The sequence below is a fragment of the Sarcophilus harrisii genome, chromosome 2, assembly GCF_902635505.1.
Source record: "Sarcophilus harrisii chromosome 2, mSarHar1.11, whole genome shotgun sequence".
Taxonomy (NCBI): Eukaryota; Metazoa; Chordata; class Mammalia; order Dasyuromorphia; family Dasyuridae; genus Sarcophilus; species Sarcophilus harrisii.
Window position 1 is genome coordinate 34,839,632 of NC_045427.1, and position 27,814 is coordinate 34,867,445.

A 27,814-nucleotide genomic window follows, 5' to 3' on the forward strand; every position below is an offset into this window, starting at 1 on the left:
TGTTCCTTGTGACCTTCAGTTTGCTCCAGATCTCATGTTTTTCCAGGGGAACTGCACAGTCAGCCCCTAACAGGTCCCTTTTATTGTTTAGCGCAGAGCGCCTACAACTCCTCAGGGAAAGGATGCCAAGTAGTGGAAGCATACAAAAAGGCAAGAGTACTTTTCATTTTTCACACAAAAAGGTTTACAACACAAGGGAATAAAAGACAGAATAACAAAATTATTACTGCTATTGTGACAAAAGGCTTGAGTGTGGAAAACAACCATCCTGCAGAATGGGCAAGCCATTCAATAAGCTGTTTGCTTATATGAGCAGGCCCAGGAACATTGTGGGAGGCATTCTTAATATCTTGCAATAGTTTATGCAAAGCTTCTATGACTGAGGTAATGTTCTAATTAAGGAACAGAGTTTTAAGATGATTTCTGATGCATGTCCAATTGTATTGGGCCTCATTATAGGATAAGTAAGAACACATAATAATCACATTGGAATTGTTGCATCACTTGCGATATGTCTACCTCATCACCCACCTAGACCACAGTCTCCCTTAGCCTTCTAGGAGGGCATAGAATTCATTATTAATCCGGGTTTGAATGGCAAATTTCCGACATACGTTAAGGGGCAACTCTCGAATAAAATGGGCTTGCTGAATCTGTGCCTGGGTATTTTTGATTGACAGAGCCAACAAAGTAAAAGAGGCTATAGAGATATCAACAATGTGATTCCCACAATAATATAACTGATGTATCTATAGGACCTCAGCTTAGCTAAAGCCTGGGAGATACTTTCTAGAGTACAGTCAGCATGAGTAGAGTACCATCCATGAGTTTCCACTGGGAGCATAACAAACACGGTCTTTTAATAATGATTTTGTAGGTGTATAAGGAAGGTCCTAAGCATTCAGAAACAGTACATTTTTGACAGTAATGTTATAATCAGAACCTTCTCTAGTGATATTTATATTATTACCAAACATGAAGATGTAATTCCCCCAAGGCATGGCCTTGTTCCAAAGATGTACCCCATAGTATCAACAGCACAGTCCTCAGTACTCCAGTTCTGATGATTCCCAAACAGGTGCTGCCATACATACTTATACCCAGGGTCTGTCTCAGATTCATTCAGAGTCAGTTTCATGTTGGTATAATTCATGGCAAGGAAGGCCTTCCAGAACTGAATCTGGGGGCTCCCTTCCTTAGTCACCCAGGCAGCCAGAGGGAAAGAAGTGTAAATGTTGGTGTTAGTCACATTGTTCCAGGCCTGCCATGCGTGTCCCATTGGTGAATTGTAACATTGGCGATGCAGTTCTACACTCTGACACATTGGGAAACACTCTGGTGTGAGAGGTGGGATTACAAGCAGGTAAATCTCCGTACCAAACTGGGTGCCTTTTGGGCACTCTGTTCCTTCCAATCCCATCCTATACAAGGTTTGTGTAGTCCTGGGGTCTATCATCATGGCAGTAGACACATTCCTTAACTGCTCACAGTCCATATAATTAGTTTCAAAAAAACAGATAGGTGGGTCTGGTGCTAGTCCTGTAATATTGAACAGTATGGATGGAACAGTCACAGGGTTCCAAGGTTTTTTCAGACCAAGCTCTTTCCCTACCCATTGCAATGGCCTTCCAAGATGATTTCTGGAATTGCTTCACCCCAGGTAATTATTTGGGGCCAAGGCGGATTAGGGACTATGGCCATTGTTGCACACCCTCATCCACTGGTATAAGAGTAAGGGCTGTCAGCAATCACAACAGGGTTGTCATGGTTTTCCTGTGTCTCAGATTCCTCCATCCTCTTTTCTGTCTCCTCCTCCTTCTTCTGTGGCACTTCTGCACTGGAATCTTCCACCACTCAGATGCACCTAATTGGCACCCACTGGCTCCCGATTCCTGTATAGATACAAACAGATCCTGGTCCCTAAATTAAGACTTGATATGGCCCCTCTCAGTTACCTACCAGGCTTCAATAAAGGAATTGACCGATGTCCTCTGTCGAGGGGTGAACGGGCTCCTGAAAAGAGAGCTTTAGGCTGACAAAATATCTCATGGCTGGAGTTAGGTTGGAGGCAGGTGAAAGTTGTAAAACATTACATGGATATATGGCCTTACCCAAGTGATCCTGAGTCAATCTCCCCCTTCCCCTTTCTTGTTTTGTGAGGATGGCCTTCAAGGGGCAGTTAGCACATTCTACAATGGCTTGCCCAGTGCACAATCCCCATTTCTTTGATCCATTCCTGTAATGCATGGGAAATATAAGCTGGACCATTATCAGTTTTAATTTCTAAAAGGGTCCCTTATATGGAAAAACAATGATATAAGTGATTTTTGACATGGCGGACTTGCTCGACCCCTTGTATGGTGGCCATTAGGTACTTGGAGCAAGTGTCAATACATATCACAACATCCATTTGCCATATTTCATTGGGCAAGGATCCTCAGGGATTCACTCCAGAACTGGGGGGAGGTGTAAAATGAATATGATGCAAGCATTGTTTGACTATTTGGCTAACCTGTTCTTCAGTGACACCATACAGGCAATGTAAGGAGTGAGCCGAGAGATGTAGTGAGGAGTGGGCTGCCTTAGCCTGTTCTGGAGAACGAAGGTATGCAGGGAGGGTGATGAAGGGGGAGACAGCGGCGTCAGCTAACCTGTTACCATCAAACATGGAGCCAAGTCCACTTGTATGAGAGTGAACATGTAAAAGGTAAACTGGTCCTGTGCATGCAGAAAGGGTCCACTGAGCATGCAAGAGTAAGGTGCCGACAGTGGCCTTCTGATCTAGAGTGAGAGCATTCACCAGTTTGTGCATGGCACTTGGATGGCATAGGTGCTGTAAGAGATGATGTGAATAGCCTGGGGATGTGATTAAGAGCATGAACTATAGCACAGAGCTCATTTTTTGCGTGCTGTCCTGGGGGGTATCTGGAATGGTGACTTCCTGAGACTCACTGTGGACCATGCATGCTCTATGTTCCTTAGTTGAATCAGTAAATGTTAGACCCTATGACCAGTTGCTGTTGTACTATCTTTTTGGGGGGTTGCAGCCCAATTTTCCCACATAGTTTTAGTTAAGAACAGGGAGGTACCTTGTGTCACCTGTACCCATTTAATGAGAGTGGCCCATGTGAAGTCCTGTTGGGCTAACTTGTTTACTTCTTCCTTTGTTAGAGCCACATGAGCAATGGACAGGCAGCCAAACACCATGGCTGTTCTCTTTGCTGCCTCAAGGAGAGCTCTGTCTGCTTTCTGGAAATACAGGACAATGATCTGAGATGTTCTGGTCCCATACACCCATTCAAGGACTCAAGTCCTTGCTGTATGGCAACAAACGGAGTTTCATTTCTTATCAAGGTAAGGGCTCTGAGAGCGGTCTGATCTCTCCGGTGTGGGGAATGGCTGGTACATAGAATCTATCTTGGTATGCCTTTTTTGCCTCAGGCATCCATACTCTAGGGAAGGTCAGGGAAGAATCCCCCTTCAGTAATTCATGGAGGGGCTTCATTAAAGTAGTAGGAATAGGGGTACGTGGTCTAATCCACTGGATGGAACCCAATTCCTGAAAATCATTTAAGGTGGTTACTTTTCCCCATTGAATTGTCAACAGTTTTTGGGTTACTTTTATATCAGTCAGTGTAAAACCTAGGTATGACAAAGGAGAATGTGTTTGAACCTAATCAGGTGCAATGTGTAAACCTAATTGCTGTAATTCTGTTAGAACAGTTTTGCTAATTTCTCTCATGGTGGCTTGGGAAGGATGAGCTACTATGATATCATCTATATAATGGCAGATATAAGCCTCTGGCCATTTTCTTTTGGTTCTTTAATGCCTGCGAACCATACCACTGGCTAGTGTTGGGCTGTTAGCCATGACCTGTGGGAGGACTCTCCATTGATACCTTAAGACCGGTGCTTTATCCATTGACCTGTGGCACAGAGAAAGCGAATTTCTCCCTGTCTTGTTTATGTAGGGGAATACTAAAGAAACAATCTTGGATAGCCCCCACCTTATCAGAGTGGATGTCTCCTGCTACCAACTTGGCCTGATATGTGGGTGATCCCACCTTTTCACATCTGCTTGATGTATCCTTTAACCGTGCATTTGCAGGGAGACCGATCACAGCCTTTTTAGAATCATGACTGGTGTTTTCTCTAAGCATAAGCTTTAACACCTTCTCTGCCCCTTCCACTGGTCCCATATATCTGGCAACTGCTTCCTGCACGCGAACCACAAAATCAGGGAATGGCTCCTGTGGGCTTTGTTTCATTTGTGCTCTAGTTTTCCTATCACCCTGTTCTCCTACTAGCTTCTTCCATGCCTGTCTAGCACAATCGGCCACTAGGACACATTCTGCAGGCAAATAGTGCAGCTGGGAATCAGTGGTTTCATATTGTCCTATCCTGGACAGTGCTGCATAAACTTGTGGAGCTTGTCCATGTCTCATTGCTTCCTGTTTAGCCTGCTCTGCAAATTCAGCTCACCATACAATAGCCTGTCCAGGGCTCAACCAAGTGCAAGCTATAGTCTTATAATAATTAGGGCAGAAAATAAACATCATGGATAATTGCTCAGTTTGGGATAGTACAAAAGGAGTGGTAGGGCCGTACTGAGTTAAAGCAGCTTTTAGGTCTTAAATATGTTTCCATGGGATAGGAATATACTTTCTCCATACCCCACTTGGGGCTTGTGGATCTGGGATTTCTATGACAGGCCAAATTCCCCAACCCTCGCCGTCTTTCCCACTCTCATGTGCTTGCTCAATAGCTTTCTCTAATCCCGATTTTTTCTTGAAACTGGTAAATTCTACTTTTGCTGTTATGCTGGTGAGGGATGGGCTGGGACAGGTTTTTCCTTTTCTTCATTTGTTCCATTTACTCTGTACTCTGGTAAAGAGGCTTCTAACTTTCTCAGGTCTGGGTACCTTGGGTGGTGGAGGCGGCCAGTGTTCCTCAGGCTCTTCTGAGGCTGTTTTGCGGAAGCGGCATTGTGGGCAGCTAGCTCCTTCAAACAGAGCCTTCACAAGATTAAATATTATAACATCCTTATCCTCTAATAGTCCAGGGGTGTCAGTCTCATAACCTAGTCATTTGTTCTCCCACTATCTTCCATTTGGCTTTATCCAAGCTGATGTCTTCTAGCCAAGGGGACACAATTTCAACTTTAGAGATAAAAGCACATAGATCTTTCAACAGGAGCATAACTCCCTGCTTCATTGCATTATATAACTGCCTAGCCCAGATCTCATTCTCCTCTGGGTTGATTACAGGCAATTTATTGCTCATCTTCCCACCTGATTTCTGTATACAGGGTATTCCCTATGTCTTCCTGCCTTCTACAGGGTCCCGGTCCTCCTCATGCCCCTCAAATCCCTGTTTGGGTGCCACTTGTCAGATTCTATACCTGTAGACAGCCAGGTTTTACCTCCTTCCAGTCTTTGGTGCACATCTGGACATGACCATCATGTTCAACAAAGGGAGTTACAAGCCAGGAGAGATGAGATTAGTAGGCACTTTATTAATGTGTGTTCCAGCAAGAGCTCACATCTTCTCTCTCATCTGTCTGTCCCCATGCTTTTATCCCCCATCCACCAGGATGTTGCAAAGCCTGCGCCAACAAGCTGAAGTAAGCAAGATGAAACTCGCGTAACCATAGAGGAAGTTTGGGAGCTTACACCTGAGAATAGAGTCACTTATCAGAATAACTGAGGCATGGAACACAAGGAACTTCGCACTTGAGGCCACGTCATGGTCTTTGTTCCTTGTGATCTTCAGTTTGCTCTGGGTCTCATGTTTTTCCAGGGTGACTGCACAGTCAGCTCCTAACAACCTATATCAAATTGATTTAGAAGGGGAGAAGGGAGGGAAACTTTTGGAACTTAAAGTCTTGAAAAAAAATGAATGCTGAAAATTATCTTCATTTATTTGGTCCCCGTTATAAGTATAATGAAAGAAGCAGAACTTTTCTTATTTGCATAGAATGATATGAAACTGGAGTTTACTTGGCATTATAATCTATACTGTGTTCAATCTCTGAGATTGTCTAGTTATCGTTAAACAACTTTTGTCCAGAAGTGTCCCAAGCTACTCCTCCTTGGATCTTGTCTCTTAACTCCTCTATATTCCCTGTATATATAAGATTGTTGCCCCAAACCCACCTGCTCAATCAGTATGAAAGGCTAAGGTATTTATATCAGCTTGAGCTAGTAAAGATATTTTTAGCTTGAAAGCTTTCTTACATTCTTTACATTTAGATTTCTCACCAGGATGAATTATCTGATATTTCTTAAGGTTTGAGCTGCACAATAAAGTTTTCTCAGTTTTTCATTTTTTTATTATGCAAAGTTTGGATTTCAGCTATAGTCTGCTTCAACATCAGAACATTCAAAGGATTTCCCTCCAGTATGAATTTCTTTTACTTTTAAAAGCTTTTCCACAATTCTTACAATTTTACGGTTTCTCCAGTATGAAATCTCTTTATGTAAATTGCAGTGTCCTTTAGGTTTGAAGACTTTTCCACATACATTTCATATACAGAGGTTCATGTCAGTTATGACTTTCATTACATGAATTAAGATGACCTTTCTCCCTGAAGACTTTTCCACATTCATTACTTATATAGTTTCACATCAGTATGAGTTTTCTTATGTCTAGTAAGATGTCCCTTAACTTTTCCACATTCATTACTTATAAAGAGTTTCACATCAGTATGGGTTTTCTTATGTCCATTAAGATGTTCCTTAAGTTTGAAGGCTTTCCACATTCATTACATAGTTTCATATCAGTTGTGTCTTTTCCTATGTGAATTAAGACTTCTTTTCTCTCTGAAAGCTTTTCCACATTCATTACATTTAAAGGGTTTCTCTCCAGTATGAATTCTCTTATGTGAATTAAGATTTACCTTTTGCCAGTAGGCTTTTCCACATTCATTACATTTAAAGGGTTTCTCTCCAGTATGAATTCTCATATGTGCATTAAGGCCTACCTTGTGCCTGTATGCTTTTCCACATTCAATACACGTAAAGGGTTTATCTCCAGTATGAATTCTCTCATGTAAATTAAGGCTTGCCTTCTGCCTGTAGGCTTTTCCACATTCATTACATTTAAAGGGTTTCTCACCAGTATGAATTCTCTTATGTGAATTAAGATTTACCTTTTGCCAGTAGGCTTTTCCACATTCATTACATTTAAAGGGTTTCTCTCCAGTATGAATTCTCTTATGTGAATTAAGGTTTGCCTTCTGCCTGTAGGCTTTTCCACATTCATTGCATTTAAAGGGTTTCTCTCCAGTATGAATTCTGTTATGTAAAGTAAGGTTTTCCTTGTACCTGTAGGCTTTTCCACATTCATTACATTTAAAAGGTTTCTCTCCAGTATGAATTCTCTTATGTGAATTAAGGCTTGCCTTGTACCAGAATGCTTTTCCACATTCATTACATTTAAAGGATTTCTCTCCAGTATGAATTCTCTTATGCGAATTAAGGCCTGCCTTCTGCCGGTAGGCTTTTCCACATTCATTACATTTAAAAGGTTTCTCTCCAGTATGAATTCTCTTATGTGCATTGAGGCCTGCCTTCTGCCTGAAGGCTTTTCCACATTCATTACATTTAAAGGGTTTCTCTCCAGTATGAATTCTCTTATGCGAATTAAGGCCTGCCTTCTGCCCATAGGCTTTTCCACATTCATTACATTTAAAGGGTTTCTCTCCAGTATGAATTCTCTTATGTGCATTAAGACTTGATTTGTGCCTGTAGGCTTTTTCACATTCATTACATTTATAAGGCTTCTGCCCAGTATGAACTAACTCATGTGCATACAAGCCTTCTTTACGCCTAAAGTCTTTTCCACATGCATTACATACATATGGTTTCTCTCCAGTATGAATTTTATAATGTATTTTCAGGTTTCCCTTAAACATAAAGGCTTTCCCACATTCTTTACATATATATGGTTTCTCTCCAGTATGAATTTTTTTATGCTTCTGAAGGAGATCCTTCTGGAAGAATGCTTTGTCACATTCATTACATTCATAGGGCTTCTCCCCAGTATGACTTGCTCCATGTACAGCAAGCCATCTTTTCAACCTAAAGCCTTTTCCACATTCATTACATTTATAAGGTTTCTCTTCAGTAGGAAGTCTCTTATGTTGAGAAAGACATCCCGTCTGGCTAAAAGTTTTGTTATCATTATTACATTGTTCAATAGGCTTTTCCTTCTGAAGATTTTTCTGTGGAACAGCAAGGTCTGAATTGTAGCTGGAAGGCTTATCACATTCACCAAATTTATGAGATTTCACTCCAGGGTGAATTCCTTCATGTACATTAAGGCATGAATTGATGTGGAAAGTTTTGCCACATTCATCAATTCTATGAGGTTCTCCTTGAGAACACACTTTATGATAATGATTCTGTTTTGAGTGGTAACTGAAAAATTTCTTGTATTTATTAAATTTAGAAATGTTCTTCAGTATGGAAATTCTGCTACATGAAGATTTGCTGTGCTTAACAATTAGCTTCATGGACTTTCTTTCTGGGTTGTTTATCTGCCTTTCTAATCCAGTGTCATGATTCCAAGCTTCTCCCAATTTAAAATTGCAGAAATTATCCTTTATGAGTCTCTCTCTGGATGTCTCTCTGATAGTAATACAATGTTCTGAAATTGACTCCTTGGTTTCATATTCTCTTTTCTTAATTGGGGAATCTGAAAGTAACACAAAAAAGTGTCAGCACCTACTGCACAATGTTGTGGGGGGAAAAGAAAACTACTTTACATGCAATTCTAGATTCATTCATCTCCAATGAAGAAGGGTAACCAATTTGGACAAGGTAGAAGAAACATTAAGAGAGAGCTGAAGCCCAAAAATAGATGAGAAGTAACATAACTGCCCAATACTGCAAAAACAGGTAAAATTTCAGAGAGAAAAACAATAATTCTAAAACCAAAGAGTATTACATTTCAAGTGGATCTCTGATAACACAAAGAAGAGAGTGTTTGAAGCTTTGATTTTATAGATATAACCAATTTCTACTTGAAAAAACTCCTTATAGAACTAAATGTAAATGTAAGGTAGCAACCTTCTATCAAAGTCATAGATTGAGACCATTGAACAGGCAAGTGTTACTGCCATAGTGCATTTTCCTGGCTCAATTTGGTCTCAGATACATCCTTGCTGAGGGTCCCTGAACAGTCCTTTCATCCTGGTGGCCTCAGTTTCCCCGTCAGATGAGCTAGAGAAGGAAATGGTAGACCATCCCAGGATCTCCACCAAGAAAACCCCAAACAGGGTCACAAAGGCCTCAATAGAAAAGGAGCACTGAGAGAGGAAGTGAATTGATCAATGTCACACTTAGTAAGTGTTAGAGACAGGCTGTGAACCCAAGTCTGTGAATTAGGAAGCTGGTGCTCTTTACATTTGGTAACACTTCAAATCCTTGAACCTTGTTCTATGTTTCCCTGTATTAAAAAAAATCCCTAAATTTGTGGAAATAGAAAGCCAAACTGTGAATCCCAGTTGTGATACTTATTAGGTAGCTAACCATGGGGAAGTTATGTTATGGATTTTGTTTTGTTTTTGTTTTTTAAATAGCCTTTTATTGACAGAACATATGCATAGGTAATTTTTGAACGTTGTCCCTTGCAACTTTTCCCTCCCTCTACCTCCTCCCCTAGATGGCAGGCAGTCTCATAAGTATTAAACATGTTAAAGTATATCTTAAATACAATATATGTGTTCATATTTGTCCAGAAAAATGTAAGTAGTCCACATTCATTTCCCAGTATTCCTTCTCTGGGTGTTGCTAATTCTGTCCATCACTGATCAATTGGAACTGAATAGTATCTTCTCTTTGTCGAAGACATCCACTTCCACCAGAATACATTCTCATACAGTATTGTTGTTAAAGTATATAATGATCTCATGGTTCTGCTCATTTCACTTAGCATTAATTCATGTAAGTTTCTCCAAGTCTCTCTGTATCCATCCTGCTGGTCATTTCTTACAGAACAATAAAATTCCATATATGTTATGGATTTTCAAAGGCCTTAGTCTAAAATGAGAATAATATAAAAACCATCCATCCCAAATGTTGGTTAAATATTAGTTATGGTTATTATTAAAGTCATTACTTATATATATATATATACATATATAATTATTAAATGATCTTATTTTCCATGAGGCAGTGGAAAGAGACAGCCGATTGCATAAATTAAAGGTGGGAAAGGGAAAGTAGCAAGTAGATATTAAGTATAGATGGCATCTTTATAGATTGTGTCACTGAAAAGAAGGAGGCAAATTGGAAGGAAGATAAAACAGGCAACAGGATATGGCCAAGGTTTGATTTTTTTTTAAATAGAGGTCAGGCTTAATTATACATGAACGTACTTTTCCATTTATCTCTCAGAAAAGACTCTTCAAAGATAAAAAATAATCTAAGGATTTAAGAAAACAGTCAAGGAAATAAAGGATAGGACCCAGCATATGATTAGAAGTCTATAAGAATTACAGCTTTTTTTGAGACTAGAGAGAAATACAAGGGCAGATTTGATAGAAAACCATTTCTTGACATGAAAGGTAAGCTTACAGGAGGAGTACAGAATGGACAACCACAGGTCCTCTCCTCAGGCCTATGGACCCTGAAAGAGAACTCCAAGCCCAACATTTCCAAGGTAACTCACTCTAATGACCCAGCCAAGCTTCTGCTGGCAGTGAGTCCTGTCCCTACCTAGATTTCTGGGTCAGGGGTTTTCAGCTGCATCTGACCCTTTGTAAGCCCCTCTGAGGGATTTCTGGGCAGAGATTCATATCTCAGAGGAGTTTGCCATTTCCTTCTCCACATTATGTCACAGATGAGATCAACAGGCTTAAGGGACCTGTCCAGGGTCTCACTGCTGGGAAATGTCTGAGGTCAGACTGAAACTCAGAACCCTGAGGCTCCTTCAATCCGGGGCTGGCTCTCGGGGGACTGCACCCCCTGCTCGCCTGGTTATTACTCACCCTCAGAAATGCATCTGGGGTCTTCTTCCCCTGATATCCAGGGGGCTTCATATCTCTCCAGACGAGAAATCACGGATGGTTTAGTTACTGGAAACCCTGCTCAAGGAGAAATAAGTGTGAAGTGCTGAGAACACAGAGACACCTCAGAACTCAGTCCTGGTCTCTCTCTACAGAAAAGGGGCATGTCTGGAAATGCCAGTGGAGAAGCATCAATGAACCCTGAAGGAAGTTTCCCTCAGCAAATGTGAGGGAAGAGACAGAGCCTTTGGTGCAGACACAGGACAGATGGGGTCACGTTCACCCATTCCTAATCTTAGGAGAAGTCTTTCCTTCTCTGCCCTGGGGCTCTATGAAGAACATGAAGCCTGGCTGAGCAGAGAGTGTGGAAGGAGAGCCTGCAGGGCTGCAGAAGGAAGCTGCTGATTTCCAGCTGGACAAAGAAGGCCTTTTTTTCTGGGAAGAACAAAAACTGCTTAAAAACTGCCCAAAGATCTGAGGGCATCTCTATATGAAAGGTATTTGTGTGACTCCCCCTCTCTGTCCAGCAAATTCAAATTCAGCCAAGATCCTTAGCCCCCCACAGCCATGGACAGATGGCTTGTATGTAGTAGTTCTTCCCTGCCATCTCGGCAGGTTATCACGGGATGCTCCCCCAATTCTGCCATGTTCTCCTCTTTGCCTTTCAACATTTGTAATGCTAATTTACTTCACAGCTTAGCTAAAGGACAGCCATTTCTAGAATGAGGTTTTTCCTTTTCCCCCTAGCCATTGTGCCATCCCCTTAGAAATGACTTGTTTCGTATCGACATGTAGATTCTGGGTGTCTGTCTGAACAGTACAGAAGCCCTATGAAAGCAGGACCTTTCCTAATTTTTCCTTTGTCCCTTTGTGACTAGCATAGTTCCTGATACTCAGTCAGAGATAAATGAATGTTGACTGGATAAAAGAAAAGAAGTTAGCTTACCAAGGGAGACAAAGTTCTCATAGTTCTCCAGCATCACATCCCTGTACATGTCCTTCTCACCAGGATCCAAATAGTTCCATTCTTCTTGGGTGAATTCCACAGCAACATCTTGAAATGTCAATAAATTCTGAAAAAGTGTAGGATCTTAGTGTGAGAGATTAAAGAAACTTCAAAAGCCATCTAGTAAAGGAAGGTTGGGAGGAAGGGAGGGAGACACATAGAACTCAATGTAACCAAAAAATGAAATAGCTTGTTTTTTAAATTTTATTTCCTTTTTAGTTTTCAATACTTTTTTTTTTTTGAAAATGCGTGCAATGATACTTTTTAACAGTTAGTCCCGCAAAACCTTGTGTTCCAAATTTTTTTCCCTCCCTCTGCACCTCCCTCCAATCCTGACAAGCAAGTAATCCAATATAGGTTAAAAATGTACAATTCTTCCAAACATATTTCCACCTTTATCACACTTTGTAAGAAAAACCTGATCAAAAGGAGAAAAAAAAAATGAGGAACCCCATCGCCCCCCAGCAAATAACCATAAAAACTTGAAAATACTATATTTTAATTCACATCCAGTTTCCGCAATCCTTTCGCTGGAGGCAGATGGCTCCCTCCATCACAAGTCCACTGGAACTGCCTTAAATCACTTCACTGTTGAAAAAGCCATGTCCATTAAGTTGATCATGTCATAGTCTTGTTGCTCTGTACAATGTTCTCTTGGTAATACTCAACTAACTTAGCATCAGCTCATGCAAGTCTTTCAGGCTTTTCTGAAATCAGTCTGTTCAATATATTGGATAGAACATTAATATTCCATTACATTAATATACCACAATTTATTCAGCCAGTCATTTTCCAGGTCCTTGCTACTACAAAAAATGTTTGAACATGTGGTTTCTTTTCCCATTTCTATAATTTCTTTGGGATGAAGACCCAGCAGAGACACTGTGGGATCAAAGGGTATGCACAATTTAAAACCCTTTAGGCATAGTTCCAAATTGTTCCCCAGAATAACTGGATCAGTTCATAACTCCACCAACAATGTATTAGGTGTCCCAGTTTTCCTACTTCCCCTCCAACATTTATCATTATCTTTTCCTATCATCTTAGTCAATCTCAGAGTGTTTCCTCAGACTTATCTTAATTTGCAATTCTCTCATCAATGTGATTTGGATAATTTTTGCATATGAATAGAAATGGCTTTAATTTCTTTCTCTGAAAATTGTTCATATCCTTTGACCTTCAGTTAGGAAATAGCTTATATTATCATAAATTTGGGACAATTCTCTATGTATTTTAGAAATGAGGTCTTTATCAGAAAAAGTGTAGGTAATTTTTTTTTCCCTCAGTTGTCTGCTTCCTTTCTCATCTGTATGATTTTCTTTGTATAAAACTCTCTAATCCTTCTTTGGACATAAATTCCTTCCTTTTCCACAAATATGAGAGGTGAACTATCCATTGTTCTGCTAATTTGCCCTTAATTTCACCCTTTATGTCTAAATCGTGACCCCATTTCAAACTTATCTTAGTATAGGATAATGAGTGTTGGTCAATGTCTAGTTTCTGCCATATTATTTTCTGCTTTTCCCAGCAATTTTTGTCAAATAGTGAGTTCCTGTGGTGGAAGCTGGAGTCTTTGGGCTTATTAAACACTAGTCATTGTGTCTTGTTAATCTACTCCACTAATCAATGACTCTTATTTCTGAGCCAGTCACATCTGGTTTTGATAACTACTTCTTTATACTAGTTTTAGTATACTAGCATACTAATATACTTTAGATTAGTTTAGGTCTGGCATAGCTAGGCCAGCGCCTTTTGCATTTTGTTTTTCATTAATTCCCTTGAAATTCTTGATCTCTTCTTTTTCCAGAAGAATTTTGTCATTTATTCTAGCCCTGTAAAGTCATTTTGTGTCAGCTTTTGTCTCAGGTCAGATTGCCCTTGGGAACCCCATGTTGCCCATGCTGAGCTCATGAGAACTGAGCCGATTATGCTGCGTACAGCAACACAAGCCAGGAACTGGATGATGCAGACTGGGGCCTGAGCCCCAACCTCGCTGTGTCCTGGGGTAAGATCAGAATAGAAAAGAAGCCAGTTAAGGGCTATGCTGATGTTGTCTTCCCTTTGCTTGTGGCAGAGACTTTGGCCCAGAAAATCAGCACCTGCCATCCAGACAAGAATGATGAGAGCAACTGAGTCTAACAAGAATCTGGAAGCTGGGGATACTGGATTTTGTTTGTTGTTTCACATTTATTCTCCAGAAACCCCAACTTTCATGGTGTCCTGGGCCAAGGTCAGAAAATACCTGGACTGAGATAAAAGTTCTCTTTATGTGGCAGGTGATGGTACAGATCCCTACAGCCAATGAACTCCATGAATTGTTCCCACATTGCCCACCAAAATAATGAAAGAAGGAAAACTACTTTACAATCATCAAAAATGAACAGGCTGAAAGTATCATCTCAAGAGTAAATTTAATCAAAAACTAGGAGAGATATTGCACAACCTTATGCCAATGAATATGAAAACCTTATGGAACTAGATGAATGTAATGGGCTGAAGCTGAGCAGATGCACTGACACCAGAGCACTTAAGGCTAATTACCAATTGAACAATACTATATTAATATATGCTTGGAGAAAGAATGGCCCCGCCCACTCGCTGTGGGCTGTTGTATAGGAAATTGGTTAGAGGAGTTTTGGGTGGAGTGAGAGAGCCAGAGTCACTCCTGGCTGGATTCCTGTAGGGATTGCTCTCACTTCCTATTGCCATTCCTGTTCACCTCCACAAAGAATAAAGATCAAGGACTTTCGCTAATCCTGACTCTGGCTGATTTTAAAGTACCCTGGATGCTAACAAGGTCATCACAGATCAATATCTCTAAGAATATAAATTGTCCAGCTGAATGGAACAGAAAGTAAAACACAAAATGAAACTTTAGAGAACAAAAAAAACTGAGCATGCCATCAATGAACTTGACAGAAAAAATCCATAGGATCAGATGCATTCACAAATTAATTTTATCAATTTAGAGAACAATTAATGTGATATTGATTACTAAACTAGGAAGCCAAATAAAGACAGAAAAATGATAGAATACTTACTTTCATACAATTCAATGGGAATACTGATACAAAAAATTTAAATATAACATTAGGAAAGGGATTACAGAAATGTATCATAAGGATAATACGTTATGACCACATTGGATTTATATCAGAAATACACGGCTGATTCAAGATTAGCTAAATTTCAGCATAATTGATCCCATCAATAACAAAAACTAAAGAAATCATTTTCGTACTAGAAATGTTAGCTACAGCAATGAGAAGAAAAAGTAATTGAAGTAAATAGCAAAGGCAAAGAGGAAAAAATCTATCACTCTGCAGAAGATATGATGGCATAGTTAAGGAATGCTAGAGAATCAATTAAAAAACCACTCGAAATACTTCATCTGTTGAACAAAATTTCAAGACAAAATGAACCCACAGAAATCATTGGCATTTGGACACATTACCCACAAAGACCAGCAGCAAGAGACAGAAAGGGAAATTCCACTTAAAATAACTACAGTCAATATAAATACTTGGGGGCTTCATACCTTACAGCATTCTCCAGCCCAGGTTGATGGGTTCAAATGTACACATGCTTACAGAAAGGCAAAGTGGAGAATGCTGCAGTGGATTTCCAATGCCATGGATTCACAAGCTGGCATTCAGAGTCCACCTCTACCTGTGCCCCCCATGTGCCTCCTGGCCATGTCCTTCCAAAGGAATACAGCTTTCTCCTTCTCTCCCCGGTCTCTCCAGATGCTAGAGCAACATTCTATCTATGCACTTGTTATCTCTGACAACTGCTGCATGACTGGCCTGTTCTCCCTTCCCATCACATGATCACCAAAGACACCTTACAATCCTGTTCTTCTATGTTCAGCAGTGTTTGATATGAAAGCCTTCTCACATCTGCCTCAGGCCTCTAAATTGTCCTCTGTGTGAAATTAATTTTTAATTCTTTGGAGTCTGTTGCACTCCCGATCTTTCTGACCTATAACAACACTGGTATTAAAAACATAGAACGCTGCTTTCCCAGGAAGCCTGGGGGTCATCCAAGGAGCTCTATAATTTCCTGAAGATAATCCAGCTTGCTCCCTTTCTCCTGTTCAATTTAGCCATCTGTGTGTCCTCCAGGTACATCCTAACGGGCCAACTAAGCTCCTTCTCCCAAATGCTGGGAGAAATCTGGGCAACAGACACTCTTCATGTTCTTGGTTTTTCCCATGTGGATAAATACTACTCTTGTAGTACTTCCTGACACCACTTGGTGCTAACTCCTTTGGGCAATTACAGACTTCTCTCAAGAGATCTTTTGGGGTTGGAGGAAACCAGCACAATTTCCTATGCAAAAAGAAGCATGTCCAGGCCCTCTATACTAGGAATCCTCCATCACAGTAAAGACGGCTGGCAAATATCCATGCCATATTTATGATCAGAGCATCACTGAACAGGGTTATTTGCAATGCGGTATCTATGAAACAGTCTTGAATGACTTTGATGGAAACACTCCTTGTACAAGTGATTGTAAGTCACCATTTCCCTGAATGAAAACTGTTCTTTTTAATCAACAAAACTAAGTGCAGTGGGATCTTGTTTCCCACATTCTACAGTTAGTGTAGAGATGAGGTAAGATCTTTCAAGACACTTGTGAAAATTGAGTAAGGCTTCATCTATTTCAAAGTTTCAAAGCCTGAAGGACTTTAAGCATCAAGGGCATATAGGCCTCCTGCTATCCTCCTGAGGCATGTGCTAAGTCCCCTTCTTGTTATCCTCCCTATTTCAGTCAAATATGGGCAACTATGTACTTATTGGTCAAGTTCAATTTCTTGGGTAGTTCCCCTGTTTAGAATGTAAGATCCTCAGCCAATGAGGATGAGGGTCAGTGGTGGGAGGGGGTATTTGCCTTAGGGATAAAAAGTGTTGACCCTGCCCCTAAAGGTGCCTCCTCCCTTCCATTGTCTGCTGGATGGGTGGGATGCCTGCTTCTCATGAGAACATTTAATATAAACTGCTTTGCTTCTAGAGATCTCTCCAGCTTTTTTTTATTAAATGCTGTCTGAACCACACAGTGTGAAACTGGAAAAATGTGACCTTTTGTCAAAGGCTGAGAGGGACAATCTGCTTGTTTCCTACAGACGCCCAGATGGAAGGCTCCTTCACTGTACAGAGATGACTGACGATGGGAGGAAGCCGCGCAAGTCCCACACTGACTTTGTGCTCATCTCTGCTACTGCGGCCTGCAACGAACTCTGTGGCCCTGGGATGTCACCAAACCTTGGCTTCAGTTGCCCCTCCAGCCCCCAGACGCTGTATCTCACTCCCACTTACTGGACACACTCAACAAGTGTTGGGGACTCGGCCCCCAAAGTCTCAGCTTTGGTCCCACAGGCCCCCTTCTGTTTAGGGACCTCCGACCCACTTTTCAAAAGACTGAGGAAAGATGAGAAACTGATGTTTTGGACCAAGAGAAACTAAGGTGTTGATCGCTGTAGCAAGCAAGGAAAAAGCACCGATAGCGCTCAGCTCAGCTGCATGGCCCCATCCCCGGGGAGGTTCTGCTCAGAAGCACCTTCTGTAGAGGCCTCAGGCACCCGGCCCCGCCCGGGGCATGGCCCTGAGGTTAAATTTTCCCCACAAAACCTCCTTGTGGGCCCCCGCTGGCTGCCGCCTTCCCTTGGCTCAGACCTGCGGGGCCCTCCGCCTCCAGGCGTCTCTTCCTTCCCCTCCCCCTTCGCCACGTGGTTTCCCCCATCCCCCCTCTCACTACGGCTAACTAGCTCTGGCAGGGGCCCGCCAGCCGAGACGTCGCAGCCTCGTGGGGCGCCCCTTTTCTATGGGATAGCAGAGTCCCGCTTGGCTTTCACAGGCCCCCCTCTGTTTTATATCTATCATCCCCGGAGTCTCCGGACCGCCTTCGTTTTGCGTGACAGTCTACGCTGACCAAGATGGAAGGTAACTGCGCGTTCTTCCCGGGAGCCAACCCCAACCTCTGGGGCCTGCTGCCCCTTGACGTCCACAAAATCTACCCTATTTTGGTTCTCGAACGACATCGAGGGGGCAGCACGAGAAGCCCGGGCCCTCGGGGCGCCTTCCTCCCTCCCCCCCGCTCGGGGGCGTCGCTCCGGCTGGGCGGCCCCCGGCAGGAGCCAGGTCACTCACCCACGTGGCGTACATGTCTCCGCAGCGCTCTCTCCAAGAAGAGGAAAGGGCTGAAAACAGCCCTTTAACAGCTCCTGCTCAGAGACAGCTCGGCTTTGCATTGGAAACCGAGGCGCCTCTCCTCCCTTCTGGGAAATGTAGTTCTGTGCGTGGCGCGCAGGCGCACAAGCTACATTAAGTCACCGGGCGTCAAAGGGAGGCGCCAGGCGGCGGCGGTGAGGGGCGCTCACCGAGGTGCTCTCCATCCTCAAGGCGTTTCTTCCGCTGGGAGCTGGATGGGAGGGGAAAAGCAGGCACAGAGAAGCGGCTGTAAGACACCGGCTACACAAATATCCAATTCTCCCGCAGAATTGCTAGAAATTCCGTGCGCAGGCTCTAGCGCTCCGCCGGGCAGAGTGACGTCATGGGATGCTCCGCCCCTAGCTAGCCCTAGTCGTTGCGCGCATGTGTACAGTGCTTTTAGCCTGCCGAGCTCGTTGTGGCCGTGAGGTAGATGAGGTCCGCAGCTGGAGCCGATCTCGGGGCCGGCGTCTGCCCAGCTTCTCCTGTCACACGTGCGGAAGCTGGGGCGGTGTCTGTGTGTGTGGGGGAGACCCGTCCGTCACTGCGCAGCTATGATAACCCTCGGAATCTCAAACTCCGGAGGAATAGATGCAGACCCGCAGAGAGATGGAGTCAGGGGTAATCATCACTCAATCATTAGGCACCGACTGTATGCCTGGTCACGGAAGTATTGGGAAAATCAAGTATAATATTATCTATGATCTTTTTAAAAAAGTAAAGCTTTTTATTTACAAAACATGCCTGGGTAATTTTTCAACATGAATAATAATTATGTGTAATAAAAAAGTTGGAAGAAAATTGAAGTTTTTCTAAATATGGTCTGATGCATCTTCTACATTTGTCAGGAGGGGAGTGACCAGTATTGAAAACACAGGCCGTTGCTTTTATAGGAAGCTTGGGGATCATCCAAGGAGCTCTGTAATTTCCTGAAGGTAACTCGGCTTGCTCCCTTTCTCCTGTTCAGTTTATCCATCTGTGCATCCCAGACATACATATGGATGGGCAAAATCTATACTCTATCCAAATGCAGTCCCGATTAAGCTTGGGAAACAAAAAGAATTTAAAAATAGATAAGGATCCAGGCTTAAATGAACTTAAGATGGAGAGATTTGGGTATTTTTGGGTCTACAAGGTATTGTGAGAAGAATGCATCCTTTGAGTTGTTGGAGGGGGATGTTTATTCTCTTCTGTATTGTTGTTATATTTCTTCAAGAAATATAAAGAGTAAAAAAGAGATTATGGTCTTCTCCTTGCGTTTTGTAGATGGGGAAATTGTGACCCCAAAGAACAAATGATTATTCAGGTGACTTTTTCCTACTAAAACTTATCATATCTTTTTCTCCACTCAGAAAGCTGTCACCTTCTGTCAGGTGTTTCTCATTTTGTCATGGCTATTTGATTGGTTTCTAGGTAAGGTGTAGTAAATACACTAGAGATGCCCAATTGTGGGGAATATATGGCTGCTTTATTTGCCTGGTGGCACCAGTGAACATATTAGGGCCTTTAAGTGGATGTGTTTTTGTTTTTGTGGGAAATATCCAGTCACTGTTCATAGAATAGCAACTGGGTCAGGATTTTTCCTGCTCTTCTCCTGACTCTAACAAAATGATCCAGATTTCCTGAGTAGCTATTAAGCAATCTAACCTATCCTTGTCTATGTTAATCCATATAACTCCTGTTTCTCCTGTTAATTGATAATTCTGAGCAATGTTTTCCTTGCTATTTCTGCAGTCATGTCTTTTCCGTATAACAAATACAGGGGAGTTCTATGGGGTATTTGTTTCCTTAAAGTGTCTTAATTCTAGTTGGTTTTGTGCTAATTGATGTAGAGCAGCTGTTTTTGATTTGGTCAGGGGCCACTGTTCCACCCGTACCAGTGTGCTGGTAGTCTTAAGTCATTCTTAGAACGGTGAAAGCTTTAACAGCAATGACCCCTCCTAAAAATCTGTGGTGAGATTCATCCCTAATTGATTTAATATATCCCCACCCCATAAGTTAACATGTAAGCCATCTATTATTAAAAGAAAAATGGTTCCTCTCCATCTTTTTGCCAATTTACCAGTTCAGTGGACATCAAAGCCTCCTTACTGCCTTCTACCCCTGCCGAGAGGTATTTGTGGTCACTAGGGCTCATGCATCCATGTTTCCTGTCAAAAGTGAGAAAAGGTATCATACTAAGACTGATCATATGTTCAATACCATAATAGAAAAGAAGCAAGCAGACCTCAGTCCCATTAGAAAAAAGATGTGTCAGCTGTGTCACATTAGGTATCACTATGTTGGTTTCACTTATAGTTTTATCAGTCTCTTTTGCAATGTCCATAACTAATGTACAAAACGGTATAGTACATATAGATATATGATAAAAGATTTAAGGGAAGTATCATTGGAAATAGGAGCAAAAGTAGAGTTATTGAAACTCCAGGCTCAATTATAATGTGACTCCAGATATACAAAGGTTTGTGTAACCCCTTTGCTGTATAATCATACAGGACAAGATTATGATTGGGACTGTATCAAGACTCATTTGAATGGTTTATTTCTCAATAACACAATTGAAGGTGAAGTTTATATAAACTAACATCTGACATAAAGCTTCTATAAAGGTTTGAATCCAGACAAAACTTCTGAAAAAAAACCATACATTGGTTTAACAATACTTCTTCATGCTGGTTAAAATTAGAATCATAGATTTCCCTGGGTGGTGTTATTGCTTTGTTGTTGTCCTGTAATATTAGAATATCTTTATAGATCTTTTCCCACCATCCTTTCAAAGGCTGCAACTCAAGAAAAGACTTTCTATCTAAAAGATAAAAAAGAATTGCTGGGGTATGGGACCCCGCCAAGAGGGAGTACAGAGGCTGTCTTGGCTTTTGATGTATAATAAGTTGTCTGCCACATTGCAGAAACACCCCTGCTGAGCAAGGAGCAGTGATGCGCGGCATGGAAAGGGGTTCAGTCTGAGGATCACAGTGCAGTTGCTCATAAGCAGGGAGGCCTTGACAGGGTCTCTCGCCTGTGAGGGAATTGCTGGAATGGCTGGATTGGCTTGCCTCCCATTGGCAGAGATCACCCTTCTCTGCTGCTTCTCTGACTGGTGATTGGGGATTGCCTACTGTTTACACAGTGATCACTCTGCAAAAATGTATGTTCACAAGGCTGTGATAAAGTGGAGCTCTTTTCATACACTGAGTCTCCTGCCTCATTTATCTCATCTCTGAGATCAAAGGACCTTTGAGCTCTCAATCAAGACAGCTGCAACAACTTCCTCTTGCCTTTGTGCTCTCTTCTTTTGATTTCTCTGCATAAGTACCTGCTGATGGACTCCAGAAACCAGCTTTTTGCAATGCACTCCTGTTGTACACATGTAGTCAGTCATTACCCAATTGATTTTTGTAAGACTTATGACATATTGCAGATATTTTTCTTAGCATGTCATTTCAGTAAATGCCTTTGTAATGAGCTCATTGTGTTAAGTCTGTTATTAGAATATCAGCAACCTCTCCAGCACCTCCCTTCATCACGTTATTCTACGCACCTCCCCAATTAGAGTATCCCTATCCAGGTACCTCTTCCCACTATGTCATTGAACTTGGGATTCTATAAAAGATCTTCATGTAATGACACTGGGAGGGGGAAGAATACTTAAGATGAGAATCCTACTTAATTAATTGATTTACTCATTTTGGAGCTTCCCCAGCAAGATATCGGAAACTGAGACAGAATAGAGATTGGAGAACAATTTTATTATTAATTTATAAATTAATATCCAATATCTCGCTGGGGAAGCTCCAAAATGTAATGCCATTGAAACGGAGACAGAATAGAGATTGGAGAACAATTGGATTATTAACTTATTGGAGAGTAAATCAAGTGATGCAGTGAGGTGCTGGAGAGGTTGCTGATATTCTAATAACAGATCTTTGTCTTGTAAAGATACAAGACCCTTATCTCATCACATGCTTAAGAGGGAATGATTATAGCTTGGGATTCTGGGACCGATTTAGGGCGACTTCAAGAGGACAATGGCATAGGTTCTGGGACCAAGTTAGGGCTACCTCAAGTGACTATGGCATAACACTTTCTGTGTCCAGGGATATTTCCAGTCATCCTGATCTGTATCTGGCCACTGGACCCACATGGTTCTGGAGAACAAAGGGAGGTTGGTAACCTTGCACAGCCTTCCCTCACTCAAGTCTATAATTCATTTCCTGTCAGGACATCCCCTCCCTGAGGTAATTCATCTTCAGGAATGAAGGACAAGCAACAACCTTGTTAGGAGGAAGACTCTCCCTGGGATGTGTAAAGTTTACATTCTCTCTCCATAACAGGGATAGTGACACCCAGAGGACAAGGCAGACAGCCACGACTTGACACTCTCTCTTCTTCCCCTCCTCCTTCCTCCGAGAAAGCCAAGGTTAGGGCACCAGTTGTAACAATTAAGAGTCAGGTGATCAGGGTGAATTATACTATGGATTTGCACAGCATTTCTCTGTAAAAGGGGGATAATACACACACAGCACATCCCAAAGTCTGGTAAAACATACAGGGATGGTGGGATAATAGTCACTGTTATCATCAACGTCAGTCCTGACCTTAAAGACAATTTTTCATGAAGTCAGGCAAATAGAAAGCTGACTGACTGAACCAATGCAAGATGGGATAGGGAAACTGGATACAAAGTGTAGATGGCCTCTTTCTAAAATCTGTCAGGGAAAAGAATTGGATAAATTAGAAGTAGATAAAATAGGCCACAGGATAAAGCAATGGTGTGATGTTTTAAATAGAATTCAGTTTTTTTCCCTTTACCTCTCAAAAAGGATTCTTCAAAGAGAAAAAAAATATTCTAAGGATTTAAGAAGAGAAAACAGCCATGGAAATACAGGATGGGACCCAGCATATTGGTGGAAGGCTAAGCATTATAAGGAAGAAATACCACTTTTTGAGACTAGAGAAAAATAGAAGGGCAGATTTAGTAAAAAACTATTTCTTGACATGAAAGGTGAGGTTACAGGAAGAGTGCAGGATGGACAACCACAGCTCCTCTCCTCAGGCCTATGGATCCTGAAAGACAGCTCCAGGCCCAATGTTTCCAAGGTAATTCACTCTAATGACCCAGTCAAGCTCCTGCTGGCAGTGAGTTCTGTCCTTGCCTAGATTTCTGGGTCAGGGGTTTTCAGCTGCATCTGATCTTTGTAAGTCCCTCTGAAGGATTTCTTGGCAGAGATTCATATCTCAGAAGAGTTTGCCATTTCCTTCTCCATATCATGTCACAGATGAGAACCACAGGGTTAAGGGACCTGTCCAGGGTCTCACTGCTGCGAAGTATCTGAGGTCAGACTGGAACCCAGAACCCTGAGGCTCCTTCAGTCCAGTGCTGGCTCTCGAGGGATTGCACCCCCTGCCCGCCTGGTTATTACTCACCCTCAGAAATGAATCTGGGGTCTTCTTTCTTTGATGAAGCCCAAGGGGCTTTCATGTCTCTCCAGCTGAGAAATCATAGTTGGTTTAGTTACTGGAAGCCCTGCTCAAGGAGAAATAAGTGGGAAGTGCTGAGAACACAGAGACACCTCAGAACTCATGCTGGTCTCTCTCTAAAGAAAAGGTTTATGTCTGGAAATGTCAGTGGAGAAGCATCAATGACCCTTGAAGGAAGTTTCCCTCAGCAAATGTGAAGGAAGGGACAGAGCCTTTGGTGCAGACATAGGAAAGATGGGGTCACGTTCACCCATTCCTAGGCAGCTGGGAGAAGTCTTTCCTTCTCTGTCCTGGGGCTCTATGGAGAACCTGAAGCCTGGCTGAGCAGAGAGTGTAGAAGGAGAGCCTGCAGGGCTGCAGAATGAAGCAGCTGGTTTCCAGCTGGACAAAGAAGGACATTTTGTCTGGGAAGAGCAACAACTGCTCACAAACTGCCCAAAGGTCTGAGGGTATCTCTATGTGAAAGGTATTTGTGTGACTCTCCCTCCTTGTCCAGCAAATTCAAATTCAGCCAAGCTCCTCAGCCCCCCACAGCCATGGACAGATGAATTCTCTGACCTTGTAGTGGCTCACACGTGATGCTCTCCCTGCCATCAGCTCTTTGACTTTCAAATCTTATATCCCTAGTTACAGTTACCTTTACAGTTTAGCTGAGGGTCAATCAATCATCTTCACAGTGTCCATTGCCATCCCTTAGAATTGAACTGTTTTGTACTGACAAATACATATTTGGTGTCTCTCTGGATTGGACAGAAATTTCATGCAGGCAGAGCCTAAAATTTGCCTTTGGCTCCCTTGTGACTAGTATAGTTCTTGGTACTCACTCAGAGCAAATAAATCCTGATTGAATGATTGAAAATAAGGTACCTTACCAAGAGAGACAAAGTTCTCATAGTTCTCCAGCATCACATCCCTGTTCATGTTCCTCTGGCCAGGATCCAAATATCTCCATTCCTTCTGAGTGAATTCCACAGCAACAACTTGGAATGTCAGTAATTCTTAAAACGCCACTGGATCTTATTGTGAGAGATGAAACAGACTTCAGAAGCCATCTACTAATGAAGGGTGGGGAGGAAGGGGGGAAGAGACTCAGAACTTAAAATATACCCTAAAAATGAAATGTTTTTCTAAAATTATTTTTTTAGTAATTATGATGTTCCCAAATTCAAAACCATACAAAGGTGAATTTTTTTTTTGGGGGGGGGAGTCAGAAGTGGAATGGAATCACTAAAAACTTAGTTCAATTTTCCAGACACAATTATATTGACCTTTCTCCATACTGAGTTCTGAATTTATCAAGTTCATCAGTATCTGTCTTAGGAATATGAACTCAACAGACTTCCAATGCAACTCAATTTTAATATCAGGCTACTTTTGTCAGTAAGGCTTTCCTTGATTGCATGGTCTGGCCAATTCTTGTGAAGTAGTTATGAGAAGATTTTGTAATGACCTGGGTCTTGATACAATAAGGACCTGGAGAGCTTATAAAGAAGCAGAAGGGCATGGTCCAACAAAAAACAACTCTTTGTTTTATGGGATATGGGATATCTCACTGGAAGGGGAAGGGCAAAGAGGGAAATTTAGGTGATGTAAAGACAAAAAATCAATCAAATGTATTTTAACAAGATAATCATACCCTTTTATCCAATAATTTTATTATTGAGAACTTGCCTAGAAAGTATTTTCACAGTGGAACAAGGCAAGGTGTTCAATGATATGTAACAATGATTTGTTATTTTAAAAAATTGGGACAATGGAAATGTAAAACCATTGAGTAACAACATCTGAATAATTTGTGGCATATTGATTGTAATCTATACTATTGAAATTGAAATAAACAAAGAAGATAAAGAAATATGAAAGTGGATCAAAGCACAGATCATTGAAAAAATGATTTCATCAAAGAAAATGACAGTCATGAGAAAACACAAGTTTCTATTTCTAACCACATCAATAAAATAGAGAAAAAGCAGATCAATGAAATTAGGTATGAAACTAAAAGATCTAGAAAAAAGAATAAATTAAAAACCTCCAATTAAGCAGCAATTGGAAATTCTGAATATCCAAGGAGAGATTAATGTAAATGTACAAAAAACCGAAACTAATAAATAAACCTCAATGCTACTTTTTTAAAAGAAAAAAAAGCAAAACAAAAAAATGGACAAATTATTGACAAATTTCATTTAAAAAAGTAAAAAACCAAATTACCAGTATGAAAAATTAAAAGAGCAAATTTATCACCAATGAAGAGGAAACTTCAGCAATAACTAGGAGATATTTTGCTTAATTTTATGCCAATAAATCTGACAATATAAATGAAATGGATTAATATTTGTAAAAATGTTAATGCCCAAGTTAATGGAAGAGGAAATAAAATATATAACTCCTTTCAGAAAGAATAAGCGATCAGTAAACTTCCTAAAAAAAAAAAAAAATTCCCAGGGCCAGATGGATTTACAAATTAATTCTACCAAAATGCTACTAGAGAATAATTAATTGAAATATAATTTGTTTATATTAAATTATTTAAGAAAATAGGCAAAGAAAAATGCCTACCGAATTCCTTTTATGAGACAAACAGGGTTCTGATTCCTAAACTAGGAAGAACCAAAATAGACAAAAAACTATAGACCAATTTTTCTAGTGAAGGCTGATGCAAAAATTTTAAATAAAATATAAAAAGATTATAGCAATTTATCACCAGGATAATACAGAAACATCAGGTGTGATTTATATGAGGAAAGTATGACTGATTCAAGATTAGAACAATTATCAGCAAAACTAATACTATCAATAACAAAAGCAACAGAAATCATTATCTTAATGACAAAATACATCCATTCCTATTAAATGGAGAGCTTTCCTTAAAATAATAAATACTTGTTAATGTTGTAAAGTTACCCATACATATAACCTGTAAATAAAAGGCTATTAAATTAAAAAAAAATAATAAATACTATTTCTCTAAAACCACAAGAAAACATTGGTAATGGGAATAAGTTAGAAGCCTTCCCAATCAGATCATGGGTGAAGCAAGGATGCCCACTATCACCATTATTGTACTGGATATGTTGCCTCTAGCAATAAGAGAAGAAAAAGAAATTGATAGACTTAAGAATAGGCAATGACAAGACAAAACTATCATTCTTTGTATTAGATCCAAAATATACTGGTGGATTAGCAGAATAGCTTAGGAACACAATTCTCAAGTAGAAAATTAGTAACTCCAAGACCCCTGTCCCTGGGATAAGAATTTTTTGACAAAAATATCTGGAAAACCTGGGAAACAACATGATAGAAAGTACATTAAGACCAACATCTTGCTCTGCATAGCAAGAAAAGGTCAAAATGGGTACATGAGGGTGATAATATAAGAAAATCAAGAGAGCAAGGAAAAGTTGATCTTTTACAGTTATGAAAAAATTAAGTTTTTCACTAAACAAGAGCCAGAGAGTTAGTATGAAATGTAAAATGGATAATTTTGATTATACTAAATTATAATTTAGTTTAGCACAAACAGAACCAATGCAATCAAGATTTGAAATTTTTAAAAAGTGGAAAGCAATTGGTAAGGGGCTCATTTCTCAAATATACAGAGAATTGGGTGAAATGTATAATAATACAGATCATTCCCCAATTGATAAAAGGTCAAACTATAAACAGGCAGTGTTCAGCTGAACTGATTCAACCATTATAGAAGATATTTTGAAACTCTTGGAAAGGTAAGTAACCTATGTATAACCTTTGACCAATATCATTACTAATCCTGGATCCCAAAGAGATTATTAACAAGGGGGAAAAAAGTGTACAAAAATATTTAGAGCATCTATTTGTAGTGATAAAAAAAAAATTTAGAACCTGAAAGGATGGCCATCAATTGGGGAAAGGCTGAATAAATTGTTATAAATGAATGTAATGGATTACAACTATTCAATAAGAAATAATGAGCAAGCAGATTTCAAAAAACCCTGCAAAGACCTACATGAACTGAAGCTCAATGAAGTGAGCAGAAACAGAATACTGTACACAGTAGCAGCAACGTTGTATAGATGATCATCTCTGATAGGCTTAAGTTTTCTCAACAATACATTCATCCAAGAGAATTCT

General features: G+C 40.8%; 1 protein-coding gene across 1 annotated transcript in view; it reads right to left on the minus strand.

Annotated features, from left to right (window-relative positions):
- Positions 1-18,336, minus strand: part of LOC100924711 (zinc finger protein 260-like) — a 35,811-nt gene extending 17,475 nt beyond the window's left edge. Inside the window, exons 1-4 of the mRNA XM_031949218.1 lie at positions 18,167-18,336; positions 11,958-12,084; positions 10,994-11,089; positions 6,983-8,697 (exon numbers count right to left, since the gene is read on the minus strand). Of these exons, the coding sequence (XP_031805078.1) occupies positions 6,983-8,697; positions 10,994-11,089; positions 11,958-12,084; positions 18,167-18,181 (1,953 nt within the window). The 5' untranslated portion in view covers positions 18,182-18,336. The remainder of the gene's footprint in view (positions 1-6,982; positions 8,698-10,993; positions 11,090-11,957; positions 12,085-18,166) is intronic.
- Between the last annotated feature and the right edge of the window lie 9,478 nt (positions 18,337-27,814).